This window comes from Pan paniscus, chromosome 23, assembly GCF_029289425.2.
Source record: "Pan paniscus chromosome 23, NHGRI_mPanPan1-v2.0_pri, whole genome shotgun sequence".
Classification (NCBI taxonomy): domain Eukaryota; kingdom Metazoa; phylum Chordata; class Mammalia; order Primates; family Hominidae; genus Pan; species Pan paniscus.
The window spans coordinates 28,818,750-28,842,877 of NC_085927.1; the positions used below are offsets into that span (position 1 = coordinate 28,818,750).

The 24,128-nt window shown below is 48.6% G+C and overlaps 1 protein-coding gene across 7 annotated transcripts in view; it reads right to left on the reverse strand.

The window, feature by feature from the left end:
- CLTCL1 (clathrin heavy chain like 1) overlaps positions 1-24,128 on the reverse strand; it is a 114,604-nt gene that overhangs the window by 17,528 nt on the left and 72,948 nt on the right. For 6 of the 7 annotated variants that reach the window (XM_034949276.4, XM_003814040.5, XM_063603360.1 and 3 more), the window contains 6 exons: positions 20,936-21,081; positions 15,036-15,219; positions 13,633-13,825; positions 12,864-13,021; positions 4,321-4,485; positions 2,725-2,832 (listed from right to left, as the gene is read on the reverse strand). In XM_034949276.4, coding sequence (XP_034805167.2) covers positions 2,725-2,832; positions 4,321-4,485; positions 12,864-13,021; positions 13,633-13,825; positions 15,036-15,219; positions 20,936-21,081 — 954 coding nt within the window. Of the gene's footprint in view, positions 1-2,724; positions 2,833-4,320; positions 4,486-12,863; positions 13,022-13,628; positions 13,826-15,035; positions 15,220-20,935; positions 21,082-24,128 lie in introns of all 7 variants that reach the window. The other variant, XM_063603362.1, reaches the window with a different exon arrangement.

Here is a 24,128-nt window from a genome sequence, read left to right on the forward strand (position 1 = left end):
GAGATCCTGGCTCCAACAAACCTTCAACTCCACTCACGATGCCACGTGGCTGTTGTTTCACTGTGTCCCTAATTATGATGGCCAGCCCCTTGCATTCAGCCCCACACGCCTCTGACACTCTCCCTGGACAAGACCAGACGTCTGGTTACAGCCTGCTCAGCATGCAGAAAGCCTGGAGAAACACCCAGCCATGTGACCCTTTCCCTTTACTCTAATGACCACAGCCCTGGGAGGGTCCGACCTAGAGGACTGCCTCACACCTCTTGTTTTCCCAAGGAGGACACCCTTCTGTGCCCCCTCCACTCTCAGACTAACCTCATTTCCCAGTGGCACACTTGTCTGCTGGCAGCATCTGCACCCCCCAATCAGCTACAGACACGCCGCCTGTGCTCCTGTCTGGAACCTGCCCAGCCTGCAGCTCCATCCCACCTGCTTGCCTACCAAGGCCACAGCTCCGGTGACTCCCCATTTCTCTTCTGCCTTATCTTCACTCTCCACAGCTGGGTTCAGCAAGCATCCCGCTCATCCTCCTATCCTAAACACCCTCTTGACCCGATGTCCCTGCTAGCTACCTCCCATTTTTTCTACTTCCTTTTGCAGCAAAAAGTCCTCACAACAACCATTCCCATTCCTCTCCCTGTTCTCTCCAGCCACCATCAGGCTGAGTCTCTCCCAAGCTCCAGGTCACAAGCAGCCCCCTGGCCCTGCCATCCTGCTGTCTGCTCAGCAGCAGGCCCTGTCCCTGCTGACCGGCCCCTCCTCTCCAGTGCATCCCGGAGCCAGCACACTCTCTGGGTTTTCTTCCCACTGTACTGGCTGCTCCTGCTCCCCTCCTCAGCCCACCCCTGTTGGGCAGTCTGGTCTTTTCACCTACACTCAACCCCAGGGGACTGCAGGCAAACATAGATGGATGTGGATCACCTATATGTCAGCAACTCCAGGTTCACTGCTCTAGCTAGGCCCCTCCTCTGTGGAGCTCCAGATCTGTCTCCAGCTGCCTACATGATGCTCCTACCTGAACATCCAGCGGGCAGCTCAAGACTTAGCACCATGTGTCCAAAAAGTAATTCTTGTCCTTCCCTCCCATGCTGCACCTTCAGTCTTCCCCTCATCCACTGGTGATAACTCCGTTATTTCTACTTATTCAAGCCAAAACCAAATGGAGTTATCCTGGGCTTTTCTCTCTCACTCCACATCAGTGCACTAGCATATCAAGGTGGCTGCTCATTCAAAGCACACACCCAATCCTGATGGCCTGATCACCTCTCACCCTGTCACCACCACCCTAGTCAGAGTCACTGTCCCTTCTCGCCTAGACCACTGCAACAGCCTCTAGCTGCTCTTCTGGCTCCTGTCCCTACTCCTCAAGTATGTGGTCTCAGCACATGAGCCACCATGATCCTTTTACCCCCGACAGCCCTGCACCCATCCCAAGTACAGCCCGTGACCTTCCTAACGGCCTGAGATCTGGCCCTCCGTCAGCCTCTCTGCCCCATCTCTGGCTCCAGCCCCTCCCTTGAATACACAGCACACTTCTGCCTCAGGACTTTGCCTGGCCACTGACCCTTCCCTCAAATGTTCCCATGACCAAATCCTTCCATTTCTTCAGGTCTTTGCTCAAATGTCACCCCCTCAATTGCTGCTACCTTGACCGCCCCTTTATGAAACTCCATCCAGGCACTCCTATGCCCTCAAACCGGCTCCATTTTCCTCTATAACTGATCACCTTCAAACACACTATATAATTATTCATTAGGTTTGTTGCTTGCCTGCCAACCTTGCTGAATGCCAATTCAATTAAATAGAGGCTTTTCTGTTTTGTTCACTGACACAATTATTGAGAATAATGCCTAGCACACAGTAGGTACTCAAAGATTTGCTGACTAAATTGTTCTTTTGTCAGCCCTGTACTGCTTGATCACCCTCCCTGTTGGCTTTCCAGTTCATTTCTCAGGCGCCTCTCTGGGGGTGGGAAAGCATTTCTCATTGAAAAGCTAATATCCCAGCTAATATCTGGACACTCTGGCGCTGGTGCGAGCCCCTCCAGACAACGTCTCACATAGTGAGGGGTTTGGGGCTCAATTTCCATGGCCATGGTGACACTGCTGAGCAGAGTCATATCCCATCTTCGTCTGCCTTGACTAACCATACCTGGAGTTGTCATGTGGCTCTAGGAATCCCACAGGTGGAAGCCCAGGTCCCTAAACACACAAATCACTGTCTACCAACCACTCAAGAGAGCCTACCTACAGCATGAACATACAGGGCCACACCCTTCCAAAGGGTCCAGGTGGGGTTCCCTCTCTTGCCTGTGCTTTGTCCCTAAGGCACTTGAAAAACAGACTACTGGGGCTGCACACTGTGGGGAACTAGGCTATGGACTAGAGCTCTGCCACCACCAGCCCAGTATTCTCAGTAACCCTCCAAGGGTTGTTCCCGTCATGCAAGCCACTGACTGGGCTTCTGAAGGCCCAATAACACAAGAGGATGGAGAGAACTTAAAAAACACAAAATCCCAGCCAGCCATGAGGTCGAGGATAGCTAACAAGGCAATTGAATTTAGTTCATAAATGACTAACACATGAATCTTCCCCTCGGGGCCATGCTTCATATTTGCAGATGCAACACTGTGATGGTCACGAGCTAAGGGGATGACCGTGCCTCTCTGTGGAGTGTTTAGGCATCACTTGTCATCTGCATTACCAGCAGAGATCATCTGGTCACCTGGTAATAGCACATCAGCTCCTCCAGCTCATCTGCATGAATGACGATGTGAAGACCACACAGCTGTGCAAAGCGGAACTCCTGTCCATCCACACAGGCAAAGCACACCTAGGGGACGGAGGGCAAGCGTGAGGGTCCCCAAGACAGGACACAGCACCACAGCAGCTGACTTACAAGGGACACAGTTGCAAATGCAGAAATACCAGCAGTGGGGTATTTTAAGTTGGATTCTGAACAAGTAGCTAACTCTATGATGAATTGTACAAGACTGGGAGGAAAAAATATGACATTTGTAATCTGCAGGCCAAGGGGGTGCTTGAGACCATGGAAAGAATAAAGTTTGTGTATTACTTCGTAGGCCCTGAGTTTTGTTCAGGTGGCAGGAAAGTCATGCTGGAATTTCAGGTTTGGGGTTTGAAAAGGAAGGCTAAAAAATAATGACCATCAGAATGCATCTCATCTGAGTGTTGTTTTCACGGGGGAGCTTGTTTTAATAATTTTTTAGACTACTTTTGTTTTCTGCACTGTACAGTATGTATACTTAATGATAACAAGCCTTGAGAAGTGCAGAATTCCCCTGTACAAAAATAATCACATAAGCCAGTGTCATTAACTTGAGATATAATCTTTGGCCCACTGTTTCCTATGTGTGATGCATACACCAGCACCCTGACAAATTTCCCACATAAACACAGTGGAATTACATCATACATTCTGCATGATGATATATTCCTCGCATAATATTGGCAACATCTTTTCCTGCAACTCTGCCTATTCATCTTAAACAGCAGGGTAGAGTTGTAATGCATACATTAACAAAGGCCTTGGCCAGGCGCAGTGGCTCATGCCTGTAATCCCAGCACTTTGGGAGGCTGAGGTGGGTGGATCATGAGGTCAGGAGATAGAGACCATCCTGGCTAACATGGTGAAACCCCAACTCTACTAAAAGATACAAAAAAATTAGCCGGGCGTGGTGGCGGGCGCCTGTAGTCCCAGCTACTCGGGGGGCTGAGGCAGGAGAATGGTGTGAACCCGGGAGGCAGAGCTTGCAGTGAGCCGAGATCGTGCCACTGTACTCCAGCCTGGGCGACCGAGCTAGACTCCATCTCAAAAACAAAAACAAAACAAACAAACAAACAAAAGGCCTTGACATTGGACCTTTAGGCTAATTTTAATCTTTCATTAAACAATGCTGTTTTGGATATTTCTTCAGTTTTTTCTACTTGAAGATGGATTCTGATATTATCAGAGAGCCTCCAGACAATTTACCAATTTGCCACAAAGGACCAACAATGTAAATTTACACTGATTATGCAAATAAGGTGACATGATTTAAAAGTGTTATGAAAATACTTATAATACTGGTAATTCCATGCTATTAAGGCTACCTCTGGGGGCCAACTGGTTCCACATCAGATTCTCTGGGGCCTCTGTTCCAACTACAAACACTAGCCCAGAGACTCTGAGAATCCCAAGGGTTCAGACCCCTGCCTGGGCAAGAGACCGGCACCCAGAAGAGTACCGAGCAGAACGCAAAGGACACGGAGAGCGTGCCTGTCCAGCACACTCTGCCGTCTGCAGTTGCCCGCTGCTCACCTCCTTCCATGTCCGGGTGCTGCTGGCCTTGCGGCTGTTGTCCACTGCTGCCTGATACTCACCGAGGTGAACCAAGGTGGAAGCCAGGCGGGCAAAGTTAGAAACATTGCTATAGAGCAGCTTGGCAGCCTCGTACATTCCCTCCTCGTAACAGCGGTCTCCAACCTATGGATAATAGGGTAGCTCGACTGAGACACTCTTCAATGGGAAGATTTCTCCAGAGTTGCTTTTAAGTTCCTAGATGGCAGAGGTATTTTTGTTTGCTAGGGTGGTAAGCATCTTTCTGATCGCACCAGTGACCAGATGAAGTTGGCCTTGGCTTTCTAGTCCCTGGACACCCTCCTCCACCTCAGGGGGCGCTTCTACCTGCCCGCTCCTATCTAACCCTGCGTTCTGGCACCTCTCAGGCGCCGGCTGTCACCTACCACATCTGCACCCCACTGGGCCTGGGCTGAGGAGGTGTGCTCCTTGCTGCTTCCAAGCCGTTCCCCTTCCTCCTCAATAAAAACCGTTCACAACCAATCTTGTGTCAGGTATCACTCACCAGCCCTAGTTTCTGATGCCATTTACAAATCTTTCTCATTCTCTGGCAATTTATTTGACTTCCTATGAGCTGGGGACCTTGTTCTCACAAGAACAAGTCGCTGCCATAGCCACACCTTACACCTCAGAAGAGAGATGCCAGCCCTGGGAACCTTCCACAAGTACCTACTCTGCCTAGCACTGCCCAGCTCGCCATCCTGAGCGCCTCAACTCCACCAGTCCAGTGACTGGACTGAATTCCTGCAGCCCTGTCCATGCCCAACTTGCACTTGCCCCAGCTGGTGGCCCCAGATCATGCCGGACAGCTCCTGGCATTCACCCTTGACTCTCCTGATTGTTCTCAGTCCTGCTCAGAGCTAGTTCTCTGCCCATTCCATACCTGTGGCTGCAGAGCTAAACACAGACAGCAGAACCCCAAAGTGCTGATGGGTCTCTCTAAATTCATGAAGGCTAACATCAAATGCACTGGCAACACTACCCATCCTACTTCCGCCATCCACAGCACCTCCCGCACCACCCCTCCTTCCGCCATCCACGGCACCTCCCCCCCCCACCCCTCCTTCCGCCATCCACGGCACCTCCCCCACCACCCCTCCTTCCGCCATCCACGGCACCTCCCCCACCACCCCTCCTTCCGCCATCCACGGCACCTTCCGCACCACCCCTCCTTCGCCATCCACGGTACCTCCCGCACCACCCCTCCTTCCGCCATCACGGCACCTCCCCCAAAACCCCTCCTTCTGTCATCCACGGCACCTCCCGCACCACCCCTCCTTCCGTCATCCACGGCACCTCCCCCACCACCCCTCCTTCGCCATCCACGGTACCTCCCGCACCACCCCTCCTTCCGCCATCCACGGCACCTCCCCCACCACCCCTCCTTCCGCCATCCACGGCACCTCCCCCACCACCCCTCCTTCCGCCATCCACGGCACCTCCCGCACCACCCCTCCTTCCGCCATCCACGGCACCTTCCGCACGGCACCTTCCGCACCACCCCTCCTTCGCCATCCACGGTACCTCCCGCACCACCCCTCCTTCCGCCATCACGGCACCTCCCCCAAAACCCCTCCTTCCGTCATCCACGGCACCTCCCGCACCACCCCTCCTTCCGTCATCCACGGCACCACCCGCACCACCCCTCCTTCGCCATCCACGGCACCTCCCGCACCACCCCTCCTTCCGTCATCCACGGCACCTCCCACACCACCCCTCCTTCGCCATCCACGGCACCTCCCGCACCACCCCTCCTTCCGTCATCCACGGCACCTCCCGCACCACCCCTCCTTCCATCATCCACGGCACCTCCCACACCACCCCTCCTTCGCCATCCACGGCACCTCCCGCACCACCCCTCCTTCCGTCATCCACGGCACCTCCCGCACCACCCCTCCTTCGCCATCCACGGCACCTCCCGCACCACCCCTCCTTCCGTCATCCACGGTACCTCCCGCACCACCCCTCCTTCCGTCATCCACGGCACCTCCCGCACCACCCCTCCTTCGCCATCCACGGCACCTCCCGCACCACCCCTCCTTCCGCCATCCACGGCACCTCCCCCACCACCCCTCCTTCCGCCATCCACGGCACCTCCCCCACCACCCCTCCTTCCGCCATCCACGGCACCTCCCGCACCACCCCTCCTTCGCCATCCACGGTACCTCCCGCACCACCCCTCCTTCGCCATCCACGGTACCTCCCGCACCACCCCTCCTTCCGCCATCACGGCACCTCCCCCAAAACCCCTCCTTCCGTCATCCACGGCACCTCCCGCACCACCCCTCCTTCCGTCATCCACGGCACCACCCGCACCACCCCTCCTTCGCCATCCACGGCACCTCCCGCACCACCCCTCCTTCCGTCATCCACGGCACCTCCCACACCACCCCTCCTTCGCCATCCACGGCACCTCCCGCACCACCCCTCCTTCGCCATCCACGGCACCTCCCGCACCACCCCTCCTTCCGTCATCCACGGCACCACCCGCACCACCCCTCCTTCGCCATCCACGGCACCTCCCGCACCACCCCTCCTTCCGTCATCCACGGCACCTCCCGCACCACCCCTCCTTCGCCATCCACGGCACCTCCCGCACCACCCCTCCTTCCGCCATCCACGGCACCTCCCGCACCACCCCTCCTTCCATCATCCACGGCACCTCCCACACCACCCCTCCTTCCGTCATCCACGATACCTCCCGCACCACCCCTCCTTCCGTCATCCACGGCACCTCCCGCACCACCCCTCCTTCGCCATCCACGGCACCTCCCGCACCACCCCTCCTTCCGTCATCCACGGCACCTCCCGCACCACCCCTCCTTCGCCATCCACGGCACCTCCCGCACCACCCCTCCTTCCGTCATTCACGGCACCTCCCCCACCACCCCTCCTTCTGTCATCCATGGCACCTCCCCTCCTTCCGTCATCCATGGCACCTCCCCTCCTTCCGTCATCCATGGCATCTCCTGCACTACCCTACTTCCGTCATCCATGGCACCTCTTGTACCACCCCTACACGCCTGTCATCCATAGCACCTCTACTGCCACCCCTCCTTCCATCATCCATGGCATCTCTCATGTTAACTCTTTCATACCTCCTTCTCTTCTCAAAGCTCTAACGATTCCTCAAGCTGAGTATTTGGCTTCCCTTTTCCTGAGAAAACAAACTATCAGGAGAGCCTTTCACAGCACAGTGTCCGTGGAATGTCCTTCCTATGCCACCATGGCCTGCTCCATGGATGTCCCTGACCCCCTCTCCACATGCTCCATGTCAGGGTTTCAGCAAATCCCTGCATCAGCATCCATCACCTTCTGCACTCATCCACTCTGACAAGCTTAAAGAACCACTGTTCTTTTCTCTAGTTTAAAACAAAACAAAACTGGCCAGGCACAGTGGCTCACACCTGTAATCCTAGCATTTTGAGAGGCTGAGGCAGGTGGATCACCTGAGGTCAGGAGTTTGAGACCAGCCTGGCCAATATGGTGAAACCCTGTCTCTACTACAAATAGAAAAATTAGCTGAGCGTGGTGGTGGGCGCCTGTAATCCCAGCTACTCAGGAGGCTGAGGCAGGAGAATGGCTTGAACCTGGGAGGCAGAGGTTACAGTGAGCTGAGATCGCACCACTGCACTCTAGCTTGGGAGGCAAGAGTGAAACTCCATCTCAAAAATAAATAAAATAAAACTAATCCAACTTGCTCTGCCCTCAACTTACCTGGGGGCTGTCAACCTGTTTCCATGCTTCCCATCAGAGCACAGTTCTCAGGGAGTATCTGTGTGTCTGTAACAGTTGTCCCCTGTCTTCCTATTCTCTCTGCAATCCACTCCAATCAGGCTTCTGCCAGCCTCTCTGCCAGGGTCACTGCTCCTCCAGACAGACGCAGACATGGTTTTCTGGACACCCCTGCCTGCTTTTCTCCCACCCCGCTGGCCAGTCTCCATCTCCCCCTCTCCCTGCTGTGGGGCTTTGGGGTGCTCTGGCTTCTTTGGTCCATCCCCCCCCAGCCCCACACCCCCACTGCCATGCTCTCCCACACAGGTGGCGGCTGTGGGTGCTGCCTGTCCCTGGAGGCTGCCCATGCACATCTCTAGTCTGGGCTTCTCCTCTAAAACCTAACTCCTACTTCCAGCTGGACAGATCCACATGGCATCTACTAGAGGTCCGACTTGTCCGAATATGAGTCCTGATGCCCCCAGGCAGTCCTCACACACTGTCCCCACATTGGTAAGCATGACTCCCCACACCCCCGAACTTGACCCACCCTCACTGCTTCTCTTCTCACACCCCATTTGGCAGCACACTCTGCCGGCTCTGCCTTCAACACACATCCAGAAGCTGACTACGCCTTGTACTTGCCTTGCCCACTTTATCTGCTGTCGCTGCCCCTTGCGACATCACTGCACCATCCTCCTCTATGCACTCCCTGCTCCACCCTTGTCCTTCGCTCTGTTTGTAGCATAGCAGCCAGAGGGGTTCCGCTGACCCCTAGACCAGATCATTTTCCTCCTCTGCTCAAAATGTCCAGTCTCACCCAGAGCAGAAGCCAGAGAAGCCAGAGTCCTGACGACAACCCCTGAAGTCCTGACCCGCAGAGGCCAACAGCTGCCTCTTCCTACCGCTCCCCAAGCCTCTCTCGCTGGATGGCTGTGGTCCAGCCAGGGGCTCCTGCACCCCACAATGCTCCTCACAGGATCCTTGCACTTGCCCCGCTGTCTTGTTCTAAGGGCTCCTTCCCAGAGGTGTACAGACTCAGCACTTACCCAGGGGCCCTTTCTAAAACCAGAATGTCCACTGTCACACCCACCGTTCCAACGCTTCCTATCCCTGCCTCGCTTCACTTAGCTCCTTATATTCACCATTTAATAGATCACAGTATTTTTAAGAATCTTATGATTCACGGGGCAGAAATCTGATTACCATTTTCCCTGCTACATCCATAGCCCCTACTCTGGCACACAGCTAGCTGATGCTTAATAAAAGGTGATGAATGCATAAATGAAGTATTCTATCAAAGGGGTAAGCATGTAAGACTTGTTACTGCCAATTTACAGGAAACGCAGGGAAAATGAGTTAAATGACATTGTGGAGTTGCAGTCAGCAGATGCCAGACTGTGGGAAACATACACAAACCAGGCGATGGGCTGGGATCTGGCCCCCAGGCTGAAGGTTACTGGCCCCTATCTCAGGGGAGTGACAGCAGAAGGCAGAGAGCTTGCCAGGCCTGGGGCCACTATGAACATAGGTAAAGAGCCAGGTGTGCCTCTGCCCCACCCAGCCGGCCCTATGTGAGGGAGCTTCTGCTCTGGCCCACAGCGCCTCTGACTCAGGAGAACCCTGTTACTAACCCAGAGGGGGATTGGGGGCAAGGCTTTGTTTTCTATTATTTTAACTACTTTTTGGATTATAAGGGCAATTTCTAAAGTTACATGATCACTGATTAAAAAAAAAAATTTTGCAAACACAGGCAAGTAAAAGAAAAGCAATATGATATTGCCAATTCCAAATCCCAGAGTTATTCACTGTCCTCATCAGTATTATACTCCATTGATGGATGTTGTTATTTAACTATTTCTTGGCCGGGCACAGTGGCTCACCCCTGTAATCCCAGCACTTTGGGAGGCTGAGGCGGGCGGATGGTTTGAGCACAGGAGTTTGAGACCAGCCTGGGCAACATGGTGAAACCCCGTCTCTACCAAAAATACAAAAATTAGCTGGGAGTGGTGGCGTGCACCTGTGGTCCCAGCTACTCGGGAGGCTGAGGTGGGAGGATGGCTTGAGCTCAGGAGGTCGAGGATGCAGTGAGCTGAGATCGTGCCACTGCACTGTAGCCTGGGTGACAGAGGAGACCCTGTTTCAAAACAAAACAAAAGCACTATTTCCTTTTGCCAGACATTGGCTTTTGATTTTTATTTGCATAATCATGCTGCAATGATTAAATATTTATAGGTAAAACTATGTGGATCTTTTCTACTTTCTTGGGATAGATTTTTACATCTAGACTTAGAGGTCCATGTTTAGAAATAATAAAACTCTATAGCTATATTTCAAATATTTATGTATTAGCTGAACTGATATTTTCCTTTATGCTTTCTACCACTGCTAACATGTTTAAAAATTCCTTTCTCATGCAAAAATTCAAATACATATTTTTAAAAAATTTTAAGGAAAAGCTCAATTTTTACCTTTAATTCTTTCATCTGGAATTTTACTTGGTTACAGAATTACATGATGAACTTTTAACACCTTTCAAAACTTTAACTTAATTTCCAACCATTGTTTTTTTTTTTTTTTTTGACACAGGCTTCTCACTCTGTCACCCAGGCTGGAGTGCAGTGGCACAATCACAGCTCATTACAGTCTTGACTTCCCAGCCTCCAGTGAGTCTCCCACCTCAGCCTCCCAAATAGCTGGGACTACAGGATGTGCCACAATGCCTGGTTAATTTTTGCATTTTTGGTAGAGATGGGGTTTCTCCATTTTGCCTGGGCTGGTCTTGAACTCCTGACCTCAAGTGATCCACCTGCCTTGGCCTCCCAAAGTGCTGAGATTACAGGCCCTTCACCCCTTTGTTTTCTTTTTGTTTGTTTGTTTTTTAAAGACAGGGTCTCGCTCTTTGCCTAGGCTGGAGTGCAGTGCCCCGATCACAGCTCACCCCGATCACAGCTCACTGCAGCCTTGACCTCCTGGGCTCAAGTGATCTTCCCACTTCAGCCTTCCAAGTAGCTGTGATTACAAGTGCATGCCACACACTCGGCTAATATTTTTTAGTTTTTTGATAGAGATGGGGGTCTCACTATGTTGTCCAGGCTGGTCTTGAACTCCAGGGCTCAAGTGATCTTTCCACCTCTAACTCCAGAGTTGGGATTAGAGGTGTGAGCCACCGTGCCCAGCCCCAACAACTACTTGGAACTTATTTTGAAATAAAAAGCTCAAAGTTCATTTTGTTATTTTTTTTCTTTTTCCTTTTTAGACATGGGGGTCTCATTATGTTGCCCAGGCTGGTCTTGAACTCCTGTGCCCAAGAGATTCTCGCACTTCGGCCTCCCAAAGTGCTGGGATTACAGGCATGAGCCACTGTGCCCGGCCCACTTTGTTGTTATTCATTTCAATAAATTGCGTGCATTCCTCCAAGAAGTGCACTTGTAACTAATATAGAGTTATAATACATTCCCTTATCTCTTCATGTCTCTGCATCACATTTTCCAAGGGTAACATCTTATCTACATGGCGGACTCCACAATTATTTAGATCTTTTATTTATGGTTAAGGTTTATTTAAACATTTTGGCTTTATTCCTATTAAAAAAGGAATGTTTTCTTCCCCATTATGTTATCTGATTTTTGGTGACATAAACTACTAATTTTTTTTTTTTTTTTTTTTTTGAGACGGAGTCTCGCTCTGTCACCCAGGCTGGAGTGTAGTGGTGCTATCTCGGCTCACTGCAACCTCCATCTCCCGGATTCAAGCGATTCTCCTGCCTCAGGCTTCTGAGTAGCTGGGACTACAGGCGTGTGCCACCAGGCCTGGATAATTTTGTTATTTTTAGTAGAGACGGGGTTTTGCCATGTTGACCAGGTTGGTCGCAAATTCCTGACCTCAGGTGATCCACCCGCCTCATCCTCCCAAAGTGCTGGGATTACAGGCATGAGCCACCATGCCCAGCCTATTAATTTTCAATATATATTTTATGCATCCAGATTATTAACTCTGACTCAATTAATTTTGTTTTCTTGTAGTAAACAGAACACCTGGATGTAAGTCTTCACATCTCTTCTAGGAGAATTATTCTGATGTGTATAGCCAAGAGCATGTCAAAATTCCATGGGTCTCAATTTCCATACCAATAATAGCAACAGGTTACTTACTTCCTCGTGTGGCTTGCTTCTCATGATCTTTATCTGCATCACACTAAAGCAGCGGTCCCCAACCCCCATGCCACGGACCGCTGCTGGTCTGTGGCCTGTTAGGAATCACGCCCCATAGCAGGAAGTGAGCAGCAGGCAAGCGAGTGAAGCTTCATCTGTATTTACAGCTGCTCCTCATTGCTTGCATTATCGCCTGAGCTCCGCCTCCTGTTAGATCAGCAGCAGCATGAGATTCTCACAGAGCACAAACCCTATTGTGAACAGCACACGCGAGGATCTGTGTTGCATGCTTCTTATGAAAACCTAATGCCTGCTGATCTGTCACTGTCTCCATCATCCCCAGACGGGACCATCTAGTTGCAGAAAAATAAACTCAGGGCTCCCACTGAGTCTACATTATGGTGAGTTGTAGAATTATTTCATTATATATTACAATACGATAACAGTAGAAATAAAGTGGACAATAAATGTAATGCACTTGAATCATCCCCAAACCACCCCCGACCTGTCTGTGGAAAAACTGTCTTCGATGAAACCAGTCCCTGGTGCCACAACAGCTCGGGACTGCTGCTCTGAGGAACATCCCTGGACCTAAATCTGATTGGCAGTGCACAGCCCCCAGGGGGCATGGCCTACCTGCTGGATGTGGGCATTGTTGGGTCCATTAATAAAATCTTCTAGCTCAGAAACACGGCTGGTTTTAGCCAAGGCAAAAATAAGTTCAGTCTCTATATAGGACTCACGGCCCTTTTTCCTGGCCATCTGCAGAAATTTAACTAGATCCTCCCAGTTGTCTAAAGACAGAAAACAAAGATAGGTTAACCCAGAGCTGATAATTTTAAACAAGGGCTCAATTCCTCCCATTCTGTTCTCAGCCAGACACATTTACCCTCCAGTTATGTCTCACTGGGAACTCAGACTCCAGATAACATCTAGGAGGTCTTGATTATGCTCACTAAGCAGATCCATAGCTCAGAAGGGAGGAGGGGGGGGGGCAGAGCCACACTCAGGCCACCTCCCTTAGAAAAGACTTTGCCAGGAGACAGAATGCTTGTTCTGGACATCAGAGAGGTCGGTGCCACAATCAACTTGAAACATCAGAAGATCCCTGGGAATTGTGGGCCTGTCACTCACTTTAAAATTACTACAGTGGCGATATTGAGATATCTAGTGTGCTTAAATGACCTCATCTTGTAAAGGAGGGCAATAGTCAACTAAAGAGCTGGTGTCAATAACAGAATAATGTTTATCTCAGACTCTTGTGGGAAACTTTCATGTAGATGTGCCCTCTGATATCTCTGGATACATCATACATAGAGATTTGTGAGAATCTCTTCAACTTCTTGCTTCAGCCAGGTTTTGCATCAGTGAGATGCAGAGCCCTAGGGAGAGGGGACTCACTTACTGCTCCTGCTGGCTGACTGAACAACTTCCAGGTAAGAGGAAGGGTCGTCCCCTCTGATATAGGAGTTGATGGCTTCCTTCACCAAATCTTTCTGGAGCTGGGCTTGGGCCAGCTGACTCCACACAGCAGGCTCATTGCATCTCTCCGCAAACTCATATGCCCGGTCCAGGTTTCCAATGTGCTCGATCAGGACCTAGGGGTTATGAGAGGACTTCCATTCTCTGCAACATCTAGTCAGCTCCAAAAAACAGACACATTTTTGTTTGGTTCCCTGTTCTGCCTAAAGCTGCATGACCATTTCACTTCAGTCAGAAGCAATCAGGTACTAAGCATTTCTCAGATGGACAGGTTGAGGGAAGAGACAAGAGCTATTATATGAGAAGGGGGATGCCGAACAAAGAAGAGACACTCCAATAAAGAGGCACAGAGATGGAGATAGCCAGGTTAAGCTTTCTGGGCTGGGGGTAGGACATGGGACTTGCTCCTGACCTTGGGAGGAAAGACAGTGCAACAGAGCATAGAAACTGTAAAAGAGTTCACAAGAATTGCTGTGGGGAATAAGATTGCTCACCAGGCAGAAACAGGCTTGCTAAGCAGCCTGGCAGATTGCGTGACAGTGAGGGCCACCACTGTATAGTAGTGGAGGTGGTGGCAGTATCAGCTGCCCCCTAATATGATGAACTGGTCTGTCTCAAAGCAAGGCCAGAGCCCATGAGGGGGCACAAAAGAAGGGCTCCTGGATTGGGGGTTTCACAGCAGGTATAGAAATAAGGTAAAGGAAGAGGCAAGGACATAAAGATAATTGGTAGGACAGCAGTTCAGGTGAGATGTCCTGTGGTTTACAACTGATTTGGAAATAAAACCAGAAGAGGCTCATAGACTGGAAAGAAAGGGATGCAGTTTAAAGAAGAAGAGTTCTTGAGGAGGCAGAGGGGCAGGCAGGGAGGGCTGGAGGGCCTGCTCTGGGAACCTGACCTTGGATCCTGAAAAGCTCCTGCTGAGGAGATGGGGGAATGGGGAGTATAGGGGGTGAGTAGCATGGTGCAGAGGGCTGGAATGGTTGTCATTGAGGTTAAGATGTGAGTGCCTCTGAAAATCAAACGTTTCTGTCACCTGGGCTGACCGATGACATTGGGTCAGGTACCCAAGTCCAAGGGAGTGCTGGGGAGTAATAGGGAAGGGGCAGACTAACAGCCAATGGAAGGAGCACCCGCAGAGAAGGTCAAGACAAGGGGCCAGCGGGCTGGGAAGATGGGTTGCTGGTGAGGAGCAGAGAAGAGCACGAAGAGATGCACTGGACAACCAGAGGGTCTGACACCCTTGGAGAGGACAAGGGCTTGCAGGGCGCACTCATGATGTGGCAGAAGGTGCTAGGTCCGACATGCTTGCACTCAGCAGCCCACCTGGATTGCTGAGGCATTCATATCAAACTTGTGGAAAACGGTGAAGGCCTCCTCATACAGCGCGCTGCTGACAGCGATGCTCGCGATGTCCAGTGCGTCATAGTTGTCCAGGCGGCTGATGTACTCCATGACCCGTGTGCGATCTGCCTTGATGGCAGTCAGGATCAACAGATTCTGTAGATTCCTGAGGAGAGAGGGTGGTCAGCACGGCATCCCAGGAACGAAGGCTGCACAAACCACTTTTTGGCAGGTCAGGCATCCCCAGACCCCCCGTTTTTTTAAAAAAGTAATTAATATACACACACATAACTGCTAAGTAAATACAACAGAGTATTTGTGAAGTATTTGGGATCTAAAAAGAAACAGTATAGCAAAGTCTTGGGAAAGCACAGGTAAGAGAATCAGAATGTGCCAATCAAACCACTGGGAGGGCTGCTGTGGCTTTTTAGAGCCCAGCCTCTGGATCCTGCTGTAGAGGTACCTATTTTTCTACCTGTGCTTTCTTTGCGATTCATTATAGCTTTATCACATCTACTGTATTTCTAAGCAATATAGGCAGCTTTGAATTTTTTTTTAACTTTTTAAAAATTTTGAGACAGGGTCTTGCTATGTTGCCCAGCTGGTCTCAAACTCCTGGCCTCAAGTGATCCTCCCACCTTGCCCCCACAAAGTGCTGGGATTACAGGTGTGAGCCACCACACCAGGTCACTTTGCATTTCTTGAACTTTCCTTTGCTTTAATTATAATAGATGCATTCTTGCAAAACTTTTATACAATTCAAGAATGTGGAAAAAAAAATCAGTGTAACACACCACATATCAATAATCTAAAAAAGAAATACTACATCATTATCAAATGATTCAGAAAAAGCATCTGACAAAATCTAACACCTATTAATGAGAAAAACTCTCAACTAGAAATAGAAGGAAACTTCCTCAATCTGAGAAAGTACATCTACAAAAAGCCCACTGCTAACATCATAAGTAACAGAGTCTGGACACTTTCCCTGAGGATCAGGAACACGGCAGGGATGTCCACTCTCCACACTTCTATTTGTGCTGGAGGTTCTGGTTAAGGCATTTAGGCAACAAAAAAAACAAAAAGTTTCTTTTCTATAATGAATCGCAAAGAAAGCACAGGCAGCACTAGATTAGGAAGAAATAAAACTGTCCCCGGTGGCTCACGCCTGTAATCCCAGCACTTTGGGAGGCTGAGGCGGGTGGATCACAAGGTCAGGATATCAAGACCATCCTGGCTAACACGGTAAAGCCTGTCTCTACTAAAAATATAAAAAATTAGCTGGGCGTGGTGGCAGGCGCCTGTAGTCCCAGCTACTGGGGAGGCTGAAGCAGGAGAATGGCACGAACCCAGGAGGCAGAGGTTGCAGTGAGCCGAGATTGCGCCACTGCACTCCGGCCTGGGCGACAGAGCAAGATTGCATCTCAAAAAAAAAAAAACAAAAAAAAACTGTCCCAATTTGCAGCCAACATGATTGATTAAAAAAACTGAAGAAATCTACAAAAAAAAAAAAATCCAATAAATGAGTTTAGCAAGGTTGTAGAATACAAGGTCAACATACAAAAATCAATTGTATTTCTATATACTGACAATGTTTTTCAATGAACAACTGTAAACAAAAAATCTATTTAAAATACTTCCAAAAATATGAAATAAGTATAAATCTAATAAAATCTACATATGACCTATATGCCAAAAACTATAAACTGCTGATGAAAGAAATCAAAGATCTAAATAAATGGAGAGACATATCACTTTCATAGAATCAACATAGTAAAGATATCAATTCTCCCTAAATTGGTCCATAGATTTCATGCAGTTCCAGTTCCAGCAGATTTTCTTGTACATATAGACAAGCTAATTCTGAAATTTATATAGATAGGCAAAGGAACTACAATAGCTAAAACAATTTTGAAAAAGAATAAAGTTGAGCCCAGGTATAGTGGCTGACACCTGTAATCCCAGCACTTTGGGAGGCCAAGGTGGGAGGAGTGCTTGAACCTAAGGGTTTGAGACTAGCCTGGGCAATATGGCAAGACCCTGTCTCTACCAAAAAAAAAAAAAAAAAAAAAAAACAACTAGCCAGGCATGATGGTGCACACCTGCAGCTACTCAGAAGGCTGAGATGGGAGGACCGCTTCAGCCTAGGAGGTTGGGGCTGCAGTGAGCCGTGTTCATGCCACAGCACTCCAGCCTGGGTGACAGAGGGAGACCCTATTGAAAGAAAGAGAAAGAAAGAAGAGAGAAAGAAAGAAAGAGAAAGAAAGAAAGAAAGAAAGAAAGAAAGAAAGAAAGAAAGAAGAAAGAAAGAAAGAAAGAAAGAAAGAAGAAAGAAAGGAAGGAAGGAAGGAAGGAAAGAAAGAAAGAAAGAAAGAGAAAGAGAAAGAAAAAAGAAAGAAAGAAAGAAAAGAAAAGAAAGAAAGAAAGAACAAAGGTGGAAGAATTACACTATCTGGCCAATTGATTTTCGACAGAGATGCAAGAGCAATTCCATGGAGAAAGAGTATTTTTAACAAATAATGCTGGAATAAACTGGACATTCATATGCAAAAAGCTGAACCTCACCCTAAACTTCACACTTTATTGGATAATGAATCTAAATATAAAATGAAAAAGAATGAAACTTTTAGAAGGAAATAACAGAAAATCTCTGTGACCTGGGAGTATTAACAGAGTTCTTGGTTTAACACCAAAGCACAGTCCATAAAAGAAAAGTTTATGAATTGGAATTTATCAAAATTATAACTTTTGTTCTGTTAATGACACTATTAAGAAAATAAAAGAAAATCTACAGAATGAGAAAATATATGGAAATCACATATCCAACAAAGGACTTGTATCCAGAATATACAAAGAACTCTGAAAACTCAACAAAAAACCAAACAACCCAGTTAAAACACAGGCAACAGATTTCAAGAGACACTTCACCAAAGAGGATCTACGGATGGTAACTGAGCACATAAAAAGTTGTTCATCATCATTAGCCACTAGGGCAATGCAAATTGAAACCACAATGGCACACTGCTATACATTTATGAGACTGGCTAAGATAAAAAATAACAATATACCAAGTGCTGCTAAAGATGAAGAGTGACTGGAACTCTCACATATTGCTGGTGGGAATGCAAAATGACACAGCCATTCTGGAAAACAATAGTGAGGCGGTTTCTTAAACAGTACATATACCATGTGATTGAGTATGTTTAAACAAAAATCTGGACACAAATGTTCACAGCAGATGTATTCATAATAACCTCAAACTGAAAACCACCCAAACGTACTTTGATGGGTGAAGAGATCCTGTGGTACATTCGTACAACAGAATATCATTCAGTGACAAAAAAGAATGTAAGGCTGATGTGATGCACTCACCAAGTTGGATGAATCTCAAAGGCATCATCACGCTGGGTGAAAGAAGCCTGTCACAGAGGAGTCTATACCACGTGATTCCATTTACATGACATTCTTGAAAATGCAAAACTAGTGTGGCGGGTGGTAGCCAGGGTTGGGGGTTGAGGTTTGGGGGAATGTATAATATACACGGTAGCTAGCACAAGGGAGTGTTAAAGGGTGATGGAATTGTTTGTATCCCGACTGTGGTGATTCTACAGATCTACACTTGTGTTAAAATTCCTAGCACTGCATTCCCCATCCCCTTCCAGAAGGTCATTTTTACTGTATGGTGGTTTTATAAAAAAGAATTTTAACGTTGGGTGCTAAGGGTCATCCATGTACAGTGTTCATTTCTACTGCTATCTGGTATTCCACTGTATGACTGTACTACAACCTACTTATTGATGGTTATCTGGATCGCTCTTAGAGCTTTGTCTTGAGTATCCCTCATACAAATAAGCTGAGTTCCTTTAGGGCTCATAAGGAAGAGAGGAAATTGCTGGCTGTGTGCATCTTTTTTTACCAAACTGTTTCCAAATGTAACGCACATTCCCAGCAGGGGCACGTCAGAGGTCCAGCTGTTCAACATCCTCATCAGCACTGATTAGGAGAGTGGGGTTCCTGCTGCTCTGGCAGGAGTAACAAAGCATCGGATGATGCACTGTGGCCTCACTCTGTGCCTCCTTGGTGGCTGATGAGGCTGAATTCACAAGCTGCCCTTCCTCTCACCGGAGGGTCTGCTCAAGCGCTCTGCTTGGTTTCTCATTGGGTTGCTTGTGTTTGTCTTTTATTACAACTTTTCCCATTTTTTTGTTGGTTGTGTTGCAAATATCTTCTCCGCATTTGTAGCTTCTCATTTGTCCATCTTCTTTATGATAAAGTGCTTAAGTTTAATACAGTCTTGTTGGTTTTTCACTAAAGGTTTATTTATTTCTGGTTTCTGTGACTGGCTTAAGAATTTATTAGGTCATAAGTATATTCTTCCAAGTATATACTCTAAAAATAATATATTTTGCTTTTTTTTTTTTTTTTTTTTTTGAGATGGAGTCTCGCTCTGTCACCCAGGCTAGAGTATAGTGGTGCCATCTCGGCTCACTGCAACCGCCACCTCCCAGACTCAAGCGATTCTCCCGCCTCAGCCTCCCGAGTAGCTGGGATTACAGGCACCTGCCATCATGCCTGGCTGAATTTTTATTTTTAGTAGAGACAGGGTTTCACCCATGCTGGCTAGGCTGGTCTCAAACTCCTGGCCTCCCAAAGTGCTGGGATTACAGGCGTGAGCCACTACGCCCAGCCAAGGCTATTTTTACCTACACATAAAACTGTCTGGTGAAATCATCAATGAAAGAAGAGCACGAACTTGAGGTTACCTGCATGTTTGAGAAGCGAGTGTTTAAGAAGACAGCAGAGCTACAGCCACCTGTAAGTGCCTGGAAGTACACACAAACTAACAACTATCAAAGGAGGTTGATCAGACAGCAAGACAGAATATCGTAGCCACCTCAGGCACCTTAATCCTGACATCCTGTCATTAGTCAGGGTTTATGATTCCATTAAATATAATTTCACATTCCATATGCCATTACCATATAGCATCTCCAAGTTTAAAAACACACACACAAATTCCTCTCTATAATACTACAGCCCTTGATAGCCTTTCTGGCCTACAAAATAAATCTCATAACTAAATCTTTACAGCTGCACTTATGATGTGAGTTGATTAAAATCTGACACAGAATCTCTGATGGTGAATTTTGAAGTGGAGAGGAACCCTAGGTGGCTGGCCCATGCGGAAGCATGCACTCTTACCTCTATGGTGCCTGCCCATGCAAAAGAAGCACGCACTCCCACCTCTGTAGTGCTGGTCCATGCCGAAACACACACTCCCACCTCTATAGTGCCGGTCCATGTGGAAGCGCGCACTCTCACCTCTATAGTGCTGGTCCATCGGAAGCACGCACTCGCACCTCTATAGTGCCGGTCCATGCAGAAGCATGCACTCCCACCTCTATGATGCCGGGCCTGTGCTGCTGCCCCTGCCACAGCTCCTGCTCATCTGGCTTCTACATTATACCTCGGGCAAGTCTTCCCTGATACATGCCCAGATCTGGTTCTCCTGCCACCTTTCTCCAAGCTTTGTTCACCATGATTTGAAGAGTTCAACACATCCTTAGGCCACATGAGACCTTCATAAAATGCCAGATCCCCTTCTCTGAGCATTGTGTTAAAGGACAGTGTGGGCCAGAGCAGTAAGAGGAGCGCAGGCTCCTAGAAAATGTGAAACTGAGGCTGGGCTCTGAGACAGGCAGGAGCTAATAAGGGAAGGGCTAGATTGAGGTAGAGGAGGTGGTAAGAAGATTGGCATGTCTGGGGAGCAGCCAATGGGCAGGCTGGATGGGTGAAGCGGTACGAGATTGTAACAGAAGATGAGTATCAAGCAGATGTTTTGAATCTGCCTGCGTCCACAGCTACCCCTGGCATAGCCTCACCTGTGCTCGCTGAAGACAGAGTTATCCAGAACTATCTTCTCCAGCAGTTCAATCAGTTCATTAGGCAGGTCGGCTGTCATAAAGGCTTTGACAGTGACCGAAATCTCTTCAGGATCCCGTGTTTCTGACAACGCTGTCTGTACCACCTGGTTTTAAAAAGCATTTGAAAGAACTTGATTAAAGTCAATTCAAGACTGTATCTTTGAAGCTAAACAGAAGGGAAGGACTCCTCCAAGATGGTCTGGAATAGACACAGAGAAAATGGGAGACTTCTTAATGTAACAAAGGAAGGGTTTTCAAAGTTAATTTCAGGAAATTCTGTTTGCTCTGTTTTGACAATTAGTTTTTCTCTCATATCAAATATGCTACAGACTCTTACTCAGCTCCAATGACCAGTGCACTAGGCATTTTGAAATCAATGTCTCCTTTTAGATTTGTCTCTTAAAGCCACTAATAGCAAATATGGCTCCACTTCTCTAATGAAGACACCGCAGGGGCTTCCAGCAGCCTCTTACTAGCAGAGAGCACTGCCACTGCTGTGGCACAGTCCACAGCCAGAGCTGTGGAGCCACGTGCCTTCACACCGGATGCCACTCAGAACCACAATCTGAAGGAAAGACCAACAAAAGACTGGCTGTGCCACCCCTCCTCCAATTATAGGTGTCTCACATACAAAAACACTTACAAATAGGGTGGAAAGACAGTTTTCCAAAGAGTACATTTCCCATGCAACAGCAGTTTGGAACGCCAGCACTGTTCTCTTTGCACTTTGGACCAGGCACCTTCAGTGACTTCCAGAATCTAATATTTTTGCCAAGTTTCTGGTTCTCCTCAGGGGTGGGCAACAGCCGTGTATCAATGAGAGGGAAGAGACAGCTCTGGACGGTCTTTCATGGCTAACACAGCCCTCTGACCATGAACTTTCACCTAGCAATCTTGAGGGGCCTTAAAGGAACCTAGGGTCAAGGTCAGTCCAGTCCACCTTTCTGCTAGTCTTTGTGAACTCAATGGTACCATAAGATGCAAAAGTTCTACCTCTGTGGAATTTGTAGTAACTACAACAAGGAGGCTGAAGAGTTTGAGAACAGGAGCTCTCCCAGCAGCTAAGGAACCAAAAGGGTATGCCTGAGGGAAAGGGGCACCAGGACACAGCACAAGTCCATCCAAAGGAGAAGGTACACTTCCTACAGTGACATCTGTCAATTCTTGAAAACCTTGGAGGCCGGCCGCGGTGGCTCATGCCTGTAATCCCAGCACTTTGGGAGGCCAAGACGGGCAGATCATGAGGTCAGGAGATCGAGACCATCCTGGCTAACACGGTGAAACCCCAGCTCTACTAAAAATACAAAAAATTAGCCGGGCGTGGTGGCGGGCGCCTGTAGTCCCAGCTACTCGGGAGGCTGAGGCAGAAGAATGGCGTGAACCCGGAAGGCAGGGCTTGCAGTGAGCCGAGATCGCGCCACTGTACTCCAGCCTGGGCGACAAAGTAAGACTCTGTCTCAAAAAAAAAAAAAAAAAAAAGAGTTCGAGACCAGCCTGGCTAACATAGTGAAACCCCATCTCTACTAAAAATACAAAAATTAGCCGGGCGTGGCGGCAGATGCCTGTAATCCCAGCTACTCAGGAGGCTGAGGCAGGAGAATCACTTGAACCTGGGAAGTGGAGGTTGCAGTGAGCCGAGATCACGCCATTGCACTCCAGCCTGGTGAAGAGCAAAACTCTGTCTCAAAAAGAGAAAAAAAAAAGAAAGAAAGAAAGAAAGAAAACCTTGGAGCAACTTAAATAAATACACACAGGTTGTTTTAAGGGCAAAAATAAATTTCTACCATCTGTTTGAGTCAATACAGGATGCCCCACCTAAGGTTGCCTCAGGACACTGCTCTCAGTAAACTTTTCATAATGAGGTTCCACTCCAGACACTAAAAGCAGCCTCCCTCTGTTATTATGTGCTCTGGATTACAGGAGCATTGCAGTTGAATTTCCCACCAGGAGGTGGCTACAGATATCCAATTACAGCAGAGATAATGAAAGACCAGCAGCTCTACCCAGAAACAGGAAGACAAGAGGCCCCCGCTGGCTCCGGTATGGTGCAGTGTTAAAGTGGCCCTTCCCCAGTGCCAACATGAAGTCACCTTCAAGGTGTACCAGGTGGCTGGACTATACCTGGAGAAATGTCTGATGTCTGGGAACCTGGATGTAGATCCCTAGTAGAATATTGTGTTGTTTAATATTTTTATTAGATTTGGATGGGTAAGTCCAAAGTTGAAACAGAGATTCAAAACATGACCTTCCATAAATCTCAAAGTATTTCAAAATAAAAAGTTTATTTAAAAAAGTAGTGGCACAGGCTTGAGGAAACAGTGGACAGAAAACGAGAGGATGAAATTCAGTGGAGATAAAGGTCAAATCCAGCCCTCAAGCCTTTCGAAAGCACTGGTCCAGCAGGTTGGCAATGTGTATGAGGGAGGTGGGAGTTTTAACTGGTCCTATTCTCAGGGCTGAAGCCACTTGTTGGACGAGGGTTTTGTTCCAACATTGGTCTTGCCCCACCCCTAAACAGTCTGCCTAGCACCTAGGGACAGTGCTGAGGGCAGCAGAGGCACTATCTGCGAATGTCTGTGAGGCTATGACTGGAGAGGAGGCTCTTCCGCAGGGCTGTGGGAAGCCCTCCCAGAGGCCGAGGCAGACTCCCACCTGCCAGGCCATACCCAATAATGACCCCTGGCCCCAGCACTCTGCCCCGTCTCCAAGGAGGTGCTGGATAGTCACAGGGGCATAAAGAGCTCCTCAACAAAGGGAAGTCAGCTGAGACAACCTTGAAAGCTACTTCACCTCTGTCCACGGGGGCTGAGCTGGGCCCAGCATGCAGGCGTGACACCAGGTACTCTCTTCCTGGGCTGCATATCCCTGCTTTGGATCCAAGGGCCAACTCTATGCCCTTGGCCAGTAAACAGTTCCAAGTCAGCTTACCCTGGGGAATCAAGCTATTTTTAGGCAAGCTATTTCTGCAGGGGAGAAGGTTCGTAAGGACTAAGATGTTTTATTTATTTATTTATTTATTTAATTTTTTTGAGACAGAGTCTCACCCAGTTGCCCAGGCTGGAGTGCAGTGGCGTGCGATCTCGGCTTTCTGCAACCTCCACCTCCTGGGTTCAAGCGATTCTCCTGCTTCAGCCTCCTGAGTAGCTGGGAT